The 9,043-nt window shown below is 42.7% G+C and overlaps 1 protein-coding gene across 3 annotated transcripts; it reads left to right on the forward strand.

Moving 5' to 3' along the window:
• Positions 1-1,052: 1,052 nt before the first annotated feature.
• Positions 1,053-7,524, forward strand: LOC131877872 (uncharacterized). Of its 3 annotated transcripts, none has more exons than XM_059223689.1 (7): positions 1,053-1,381; positions 4,179-4,557; positions 4,635-4,901; positions 5,182-5,427; positions 5,512-5,572; positions 6,340-6,606; positions 7,038-7,524. In XM_059223689.1, the coding sequence occupies exons 2-7, from the start codon at positions 4,448-4,450 to the stop codon at positions 7,344-7,346; spliced, it is 1,260 nt and encodes a 419-aa protein (XP_059079672.1). In that variant the 5' UTR covers positions 1,053-1,381; positions 4,179-4,447; the 3' UTR covers positions 7,347-7,524. The 3 variants fall into 3 exon arrangements, with proteins under 3 accessions (XP_059079672.1, XP_059079673.1, XP_059079671.1); XM_059223690.1 differs by lacking the exon at positions 1,053-1,381 and adding an exon at positions 2,044-2,314; XM_059223688.1 differs by lacking the exon at positions 1,053-1,381 and adding an exon at positions 2,326-2,530.
• Positions 7,525-9,043: the final 1,519 nt, after the last annotated feature.

The following is a 9,043-nucleotide window of genomic DNA, read 5'->3' on the forward strand; positions in this document are numbered from 1 at the left end:
GCTGTCTTTCACAAAAAAACACCTTACGTATCTCTCCTCTCTCTTTCTTGAGGTTCGCATCGTTTATTGAGGGGTAAAAGGCCAAGTATGTATAAGCAACTAAGCATCTAAGAATTGAACATCTTCGTACAGTACAGTACACGTAAACCTCTATTTTGTGCTCCCATGAAAGTACGGTTGTTTGTGCAATGCAATAGACAGCCATTGTAAGGCCTTCTTTGGGGAATTTCCAAGTTGCAAACGAGCACAAAAGGATCAGGTCTACCACCAGATTAGTACGAAAACTTGGTAGCCTTGAGGAGAAGCTCAATCTCTTTGGGGAGAAAGTGTTCTAAATTGATGGTGGTTATTTCTGTTGCCGTTCCCGCATTCACTGGCTCTAAAGGCTTTATACATATCTATCAAACGTCGAAAGAGACACAGCAAGTCCAAATTTTGGAGGAAATCGCCAAATTGCCGAGGAGAGTTTTCTTTCTAGCTTTGATTTGAAATTGGGCACTTTTATATTGGATGGAAGTGATTACTAATTCCTTAATGGAAAGCACGTTGCATTCATGACGCTCGGTACTTCATGAGTAGCTGGAGGATATGTTTACGGGGGAAAATACTTGAAATCATCGTTCCATTCCCTATGAAAGTACACATCAAAATAGAGTCACGACCAAATACACTTTAATTCAACTGGAACGGTTGACTCAAATTCAAAGACAGTTTGATCTAATCGATGTTTGTCAATGATTTTCCTTTTACAAGCAGATCGATTTTTCATGCTTGCTTTCCAATAGAGTTCACATCGGGAATGGAATGCGTGCATGTTCTTTCACCTCCGTTACCTTGTCCTCGTCCTTGTCCGCCTTCTAGTCAACAGTTCTTTTTAATATTGATAAGCACATGTGAGGGAGAGCCTTCTGGGCGCTTGAATATAAACTAGCCTTAGCTAAAAGCAAGAAGTGGGCCAGCGCCGAGCCCTTATCTGCTTGCTCACGCATCCTGGTTCTCCTGAGCCCTAACGATGGCATCGTCGTCATCGTCATCATCATCATCATCACCATCATCATGATCATCATCATCAGCAGCATTCAGAGTTCAGAATCCCGATTGTCGGTTCGTCACCTCTTTTTCTCGGAACTGGGGAGTTTTTTGAACGACACAGTTTCATTCTCGATCATCAGCGTACCTGCTCCACCTAAGTGGATGGAAGAGGCCGCTAAAGCCCTGGAAAAATGCGAACTAGAAATTATGAATCATCATAAGCTGAAGCACGATGCTCTGTTGTGATCCACAAGATAGATGAGGACACCTCCAATTGCACCGTGTGCTTCGCCAGAGTTAACTCCTCTCAGAAAGCCGTCTTCGCCTCGAGCCGAACTATTTTCTTAAGGTAAGATATGCGTTTTCCTTCATTCCCGCGAATTGCAATTAGTTTTCTGAGAATCAACATCAAGGGCATAAAAGTCAAAATAAAGCCGAGGGCCTGGTGGTTCGGAATCTCGGGCTTTTGTGTGGGAAAATTCGTCCTCGAGAATAACCGTTGAGACTGACTGAAAGCTCATCATTCCATCTCCGCATTCCTCACGCTCAACCATCTCCTCTGAGTTGGACTACGACTTTCGAGACCTGGAGTTGCTAGACAACCAAATAGTCCATACCCATGGTTGGTTGGTTAGTTGTTGGCTGGAATGGAATGCGTTGATGGCTACCAGGCCAAGACCCAATCGCGTCGCACAGGTCAATCAACCAAGTAACCCACCAAACTGCCAACCAACGACGACCGAGTTTCGCACCATCCTAGATCCATTAGGGCGCTGTCTGTGTTTCAGGCAGCCGAACGAAATTTCTGTGGCCCGAGCTCTATCTTGGATATGCAATGAATGCAAGCACGCAACACCCACCCACTTACCTACCAACCAATGAACCAACTAACGTGTGTGCACTGACGTACTAGATGGATTATGGTACGGGGCCGGATAGTGGCAGACCATAGGGACTTTGTGGACGTGCCAAGAGTGCGTGTGTGCATGGGGGGGGGGGGGGGAAGCGGGGGAGGAACGAATGGGACTAAGTATGATATCCTGAAAGAGTGGTGCGGGCCCTTGGTTTGTTTACGGAGGGCTCTGACGGTGACGTTTAGTTTCGGAGAAGGGAACCGACCAACTGCCCACTGTAAATGAGCCTACCTGGCTTGGAATCGTCGGGTTGCCTGCCTCGTGCCTTCTTCATCTTCCTTGATGATGTCCGTTCCCGAATTCGAACCTGTTCTTGGGCCGAGGTACTACCACCAACCACTACCACTTGGCCACCGCGGAGCGTGAATGTGAGTGTGTTTGAATTTGGCCATGACTCAGGAGAAGGGACGGAAGATGTGGTGTGTGTGTGTATGTGAGTGAGTGTTTGTGTCTCAAGGCAGAGTGTTGTTAAAGGTTAACCAAAGTTGAGTGCATGCTATATACTGTGGGCTATGGGTGTGAACCAAACAGAAGTCTTTTGAGCAAAGTTCTCGAAAATTATCTGCATAAACTGGACAAGACATGTAAGTACATTTCCAGCAAGTTCAGCTCGGTGAAACTAGAAAGGTATTAGAAATTTGACCTTGGAGTAACCCAGCCTTGATTTGAGTGTCTACTCCCCACTTTGAACCGAAAAAGGCATTGAAATACTTGTGCTAACGGCCAAATCAAACCAGATCTTAAGTGAGAAGGAAATGAGGAAGGTCGATAAGTCTCGAGTGAATGAATCTGAGACCAAACACTCGAGAGCTGACAAGTTTGGTTCAAGAAGGTTTGTTCCAATAACTAGGATCAGTATCAGACGTCCGACTTTCTCCAAAGTACCCATTACATTGGACTCATCACGTGAAGTACGGGTTGTTATCGCATGAGGAGTGCTTCTACTTCATAACAAACAGTTCATGTTTTCCATTCAATCTATCACAGACTTTGTATTCATTATCTCATTGATCTTCATAATTGGTATATGACAATATGATATTTCTTAGTACGTAGGTACGACCAACGGTACATTAGCATTAGCACAGTAGATAGCAGGCACTCATGACCAATCTATGTAATGGAAGCTCCACTTAGCGCAAAATGATGATGTCTCCCTTTAACCGAGAAATGTCGCATGCACGTAGCCTTGCCACTACGTAATGTTCGGAAATTGTCTATTATTTTGTAAGAGCAGCAATTCCAAGAATTTCTGGTTCCGGGATTAAAACGATCTATATTTCCATTTCGTCAATGTGTATCTTTATGGCAGTTGAATAAACCATGGGCATCAAACAGTGGCATTTTGAAGAGACTACTTTGACTACGACGTTAAAAAGAACTTCCCGTAATCTAATTGCTTTGCTTTGAAACGCAAACAAACTAACTTTTCTTCTTTTGCGGTCTTTTTCTTTCATGTCGTTTACTTGTTTGAAGATAAACCGGACAGACAAAAAACATTGAGACACATTTCTACGGTCTGATCCTTTTAACTGGCATAAGAAAGTTTTACTCTTAATTATGAGTATTATAGCACTCTCTATAGATGAGTGTATATTGGGTTGACCATGTAAGACAACTTTCAAGTCACTTAGTATGCATCTTTCGCTTCGCAGTACAAGATCTCCTAAGCCCCCTCCCTGCCTTTCAATCGTTCACAAGAAACTATGACAATCAGCCATGGCAACTCCAAATAACTCTCCACCCTAACGATGGATTTTCTTCCTTTGTGTAACACGCAAATTGACAGAACGAGGACTTTGTGTTGTCGGCATTCGATCAATTTGTTAGAAATAAAAAGCGATATCCTAGTTACCAACAGACTGGTGATCCTGGTTTCTTACCGCTCGAACAAGCACAGAAAAGAGGGCTTTCGTTTTCTTGCTCAGCGAAATTGACGTATCACCGTAGATAGAATGGGACTTTGGATGTCGCCTTTAATGAGTCGGTGTGTTTCATGTTTTCTTGTTGCAAAGCTTGTTCCAACCATTTAAGCCTCAAACAGACACAGCGTCTCCCACCACCGAACCTCGGTTCCTTGCCTCCTCGCTTCGAGTGAGTGAGTCCAAAAGCATGATGGTTGACTTTGATTACGTTCTCGGTTCTTTTGAATGATTTTTGCATTCAACTGGTCGTGATTACTCCTATTTCCATGTAATGTATAGTCATAAGCGTGCCCTATATCGTTTCCAGTTCACTATCTTGACTGAGGCGACGAGATTGTCTAGAAATCCATCGAAGAAGAGCAGCAGCCCAGTCGAGCACAAACCAATATTGAAACCAGTCAATGCATCTTCTTCTTTGACTGACAGACAAGGCATGTGAATCCGTGTGAATCCGTGTTTGACTTATCCAACCAATGGCGATATTTGAGCAGCTCAGGCTATTTCTGTTCTCAAGATTGGCGAACTTCAAGTGAACCCGAATCTCCCAGTCAGTCAGGAGTTTAACTAATTGCCGACATGTCCAACTTTGTGCTCGATTCGGCGGGCAGTGATTCCACGAAGGAGAACTACAGCAAAGTGGTGCTCAAAAAGGAGATGATCATGTCCGTGGCGGAACAAGAAACCAGGTAAACGTCATTGTCGTCATCAGCAGCTACTAATTCTTGGATATGAAAATGATATCCTCTTGAATGTCCTCTGGCAGGGATATTTCCTCTATGAGTCTGGTGAAGAAGCGCATCTCAGAAATGTCCCAAGGGAGGTCACCTGGCCACCATGGCCCAACGGTGTGCACAACGAAAATTCCCAGTCTGGGCAATCGACCCCTGGAGAGACCTCACCCACCACAACACATCTTCTACGCGCCCAAACCCTATTACAATGCCACTAGCCAGCATAAAATGGCTAGATTAGAAGAGTGTGTGTCCAATGAACCCAACGAGCCACCCACGCCGGAAGTTCCTCCCAGAAGGTGGGTGCAGAAAAACTGCAGATTAGTCCTCACATCATTGTATTACTTCTCCTTCGTTTCCCCGGTTCGCATTCATGTATTCATGAAGCGCTTTCCCTCATTTGAGCTTGGTTATTTCTCTGGTGAAAGGAACGAGGAAATGAGTTGGGAAAAATATAAAAGATCCTTCAGAACAGCTCTGACATTTAAGGAAAGTGAAACAAGCCCTTAGGATGTAACTGTTTTCTCGTCTCGCTCTCTGTGCGATTAAGTAGCGTTCGTTGATAGACCTCTTTTTCAGATCCAGTCAATCTCATGGAGCCAGTCCCAAGCCCAAGTTACCTCCGAAACCTCGAAATCTTGCAATGAAAGGAGCCCAAGAAAGCGGCGCAAGTGGCACTGTCAACGACGGCCGTCACTGCGCAGATTCAGTTTTGGCTCGACCGGCCGAGATTCGGGATGAGGACCAACCTTGGCCTTTACCCAAGCGATTCCAATCAAAATCCATTAGCTACCCCTATGTAACTAGTCTTCAGTCCATGGACAAGTAAGAGATTTGAATTGTATACCCATGCCCAAAGTATAATGCACACAAACGTTCATGCAGTACAAATGCTCGGTTTGTTTGCAGGGCCGATCTCTTGGAGAGGCGAAGGTCTTGTTCAGAGTTTCAAGATCTCATCCAAAAGAAGGTAAGAAATCAGACACCGCTCCGAGACCTCTCATGGATAAGCAGTGACATCACATCTCTCCTTTAGAAAGGGCCCTTGAAATAAGATTAGCTTGGTTCCCTTTTGGCTCTTGATTGCCCTAGTATCCAGTGACTGCATATTACAGTTTTAAGCGTAATTCCATAAGTTTCCAGCTTGAAAAGCAAGTCCATCTGCACGAAGCTTCAACATAATTGGATCTTCTTTACCTTTGACTTTACTTGATAAAAGCGAAAGATGAATTGGATTTTCATGAATTGAAACGGATACTTCTGGCATGATGAAGTACTGCTTGAAAAAGACAGTAAGAATAAGTCATAATACTATATTTACAAAGTTGGAACTAATAGTGAGATGGCCAGAAGGGTCCGCTTGGATGACTAAATTGGATTAATTTTTTATGGAGAAACAATCTACAAGTACATCAAGCAAGTTTAGCCCGATGGAAGCGCTTTCTCTGATACAGCGTCTTTCCTAATTGAAATAGAAACTAAAGCAAAAGCGTTACCTCGTCCAAGGACAACGTCACGACTGGACAGAGTCAGCAGGGTCGGAGAAACGTTTTCTTCTCCATTACCGTCGCTGTCCAGAGGTGACGTCGTCCGTCAGACAGTTTAAAACTGAACGCACTTTTTGTTGCTTTCACTGAACCTGAACCAATGACGCGTTTTGTTCCCTCCAAACAGATACAACCCTCAAACGAACACCTACATTTAACGTTCACTTAAACCATATACATTTGTCCCCAGGGGGAAATTCGAGACAGAATTCTGTCCAAGATTCAATTGCTTCGGGATGAGCGGGATCTCATTGTGGAGGAGAAACGAAACAATGATCAAATGGGCCAAGCCATCCTTGATGAATTAGAATCGGTCGCCAATTCCACCGAGGTCGATCGAGTCTACAAATTCTTACAGGAAGTGGAGCAGATCACCAAACTGAGGGTCGGCCTCCAGATTCGCCTAAGTCGGGCCCAGAAGCTTCTCCAAAGAAGAGATATTACCCCTAAGGAAAAGGTAGACAAATCTGCCACACCCCATAGAAAAAATCTCACTTTGTCATATTGGACCAAACCCCAAAAGACAACGCTCTTTTAACTAAGTATCTAAAGCCTTCATTCAAGGGTGCGTACTGATTTAGATTTAAGCCTTTAGTGTACTATTGCTAAAACGCACGAGAGGCAAAAACAGCCTCTGAAAATATTACGAACACAATCCTTTCTTACATGACGGTTTGTTAGAGTCAAAAATCGAATTGGCGAACAACAATAACGAAGATACCGTTCTCAGAAATCCTGACGAGATGCTGTAGGTCCTGACATGACGTACAGTAGTTTTATTTCCGATGAACCACAGCTAGGTTTGTTCTGCACTCTTGGCTAATCCGATAAAAGTAGGTCTCTTTGGAGTTCAAATACTCGTACTTTACCGTGAATCTCTGGTTTCAGGAAGCACTCGAGTTCAAAATCGCGAGGCTGACTGAGCAAATCCGAGAGGCTGACGACCTTCAAGGTCACACCAACCGACGCAGAAGCGCCATCGAGGCCATTCTCCAGAAGTATAACTTTCAGAACAAAAACTACGAAGAGGATGAGGGCGATCTGTTCACTCGGTTTCTGGATTTCTTGCAAACCCTCGTGTCAAAAATCACCGAACAAAAGGAGATGGACCAACGTGTCCAAGAAGGCGAGGAGCAGATTGTAGCATTAAATGATAGCAATAACTCCTTCAACAACTCGTCCTTGTCAGAGCAATAATTATGTGGTCAGTCCAAGGCTTCGAATACAACACATATAGTATTTACGAAAACAGCTGTTGTGTCTGTCTACCTTCTTGAGAGAAATGTTGTGACCGGCTCAGAAATTGGTTTCAAGGTTTAAATTTTTGGCGAATATTGATCTCGAAAAAAATTGGACCCGCTTTGGCTGAAGCTTATTTTTGTAATATTTGGCTGATTTAAGAGAGATTTTTTTTCCTTTCGGCCTTCTTTATAGAATGACAGGTCCTTGGAAGGAAACAACCACATTGGCTAAGGAGTAATTGAAAGACTGTAAAGAATAGGGACACTTTCAAGACCATGACTAAGTCCTATTTAAGATACTGCAATCATACGTGGGAAATCTCGACAATGAAAGGAGCAACTTAATGCTCAATGTTGAAACCTCATAAACGTTACTCTTGCCATTCATTACGTGACCTAAACCAGCGCGTTTAAAGAAGCTTCTCCCTTGATGTCTTAGCTTCAAAACCCTGTGGACCTCATATACAAGAGTTCTTATTCTTACCCCCCAGCAAAATTTGAGCCTAAAACCATGTTTAGGGTACTCAGGAGATGTTGCCAAAGTTATGGATTAATCACTAACTAAAATTTGAATTTTGAGCCTGCTCTGGGTCAGCTACACAAACTTTTGACATCACTTTGAAAAATAAAAAAACACTTTGCAATTTTTGCACATAAGGTTGACTTGCCTTTAATTGAAGAGATCAATTGAAAAGTGGCTCAGCGTTGCTATGACCAAGAGCCGGCCGCTTTGGAGGGAAGCCTGTTCTTCACAATCCACATTTCTAGAGGTTTGTGGGCCATTCCGCTTACTCAACTTTGGGTCGTTCTTTCTGTACATTGTTGTAAGTTTTCATCTTCGAAAAAAAATCAAACAAAAATCATCAATTTCAAGCCCAGTCTTTTTTACTTATGAACTATTTTTGCATCACTGACGTCATGATTCGTTTAAATTGAATAATTACACAATACTAAACAATAAAACTAACAAAAACAAATAAACAACAAAAAATCAAACAACAATATCAATGGATTCGGTACTCAAGTTAAGGAGAAACGAAGGAACAGTCAGCAGAAACGAAACCCAGCCAAGATTTAGTCCAACGCCAACACAAATATAGACCTTAACTTGACGTCGTTTCTGAAATTTGCATGGCGAAAAAGTTAGTATGCATGAAGAAACCCCAAACCAAACGGCCCTATACACGTCGAACACACCAGATACAAACATAGAAGTTTGTCCTATATTACCTCGGTAAAGTCCCATGGGTAAATTTCAATCTCATTCCTTTTAACAATCGCATCAAGGATGTTGATTTTTGGTAGAATACTTGAAAAGTTTATTCAAGTTGCTGACAAAAGCTTGGCTCAAAAACAGTCTATCAACATTGGGCCCTCAAATAGGCAATGTATTTACAGAGTACTCAAGAATTGAGTGAAATATGAGCCTCATTCTTTCGTTTTTGCCTATAGCAATCAAAAGTAAAAAATTGAAACTGAGTAGGAATGCTCCCAAAACCTTAGCCTTTGATCAGTATCATCTGAAAATGCATGTCTGATGTTGATCTTGAGACTAAATTCTTCCTTACCATGAAACTAACTCTGTATGCGGAATATTATGGTTTCAATAAAAATTTTTCATTAACATTTCAGTAACATATTTAAAAGGAGGAG

Source organism: Tigriopus californicus, chromosome 3, assembly GCF_007210705.1.
Source record: "Tigriopus californicus strain San Diego chromosome 3, Tcal_SD_v2.1, whole genome shotgun sequence".
In the NCBI taxonomy this organism is placed as follows: Eukaryota; Metazoa; Arthropoda; class Copepoda; order Harpacticoida; family Harpacticidae; genus Tigriopus; species Tigriopus californicus.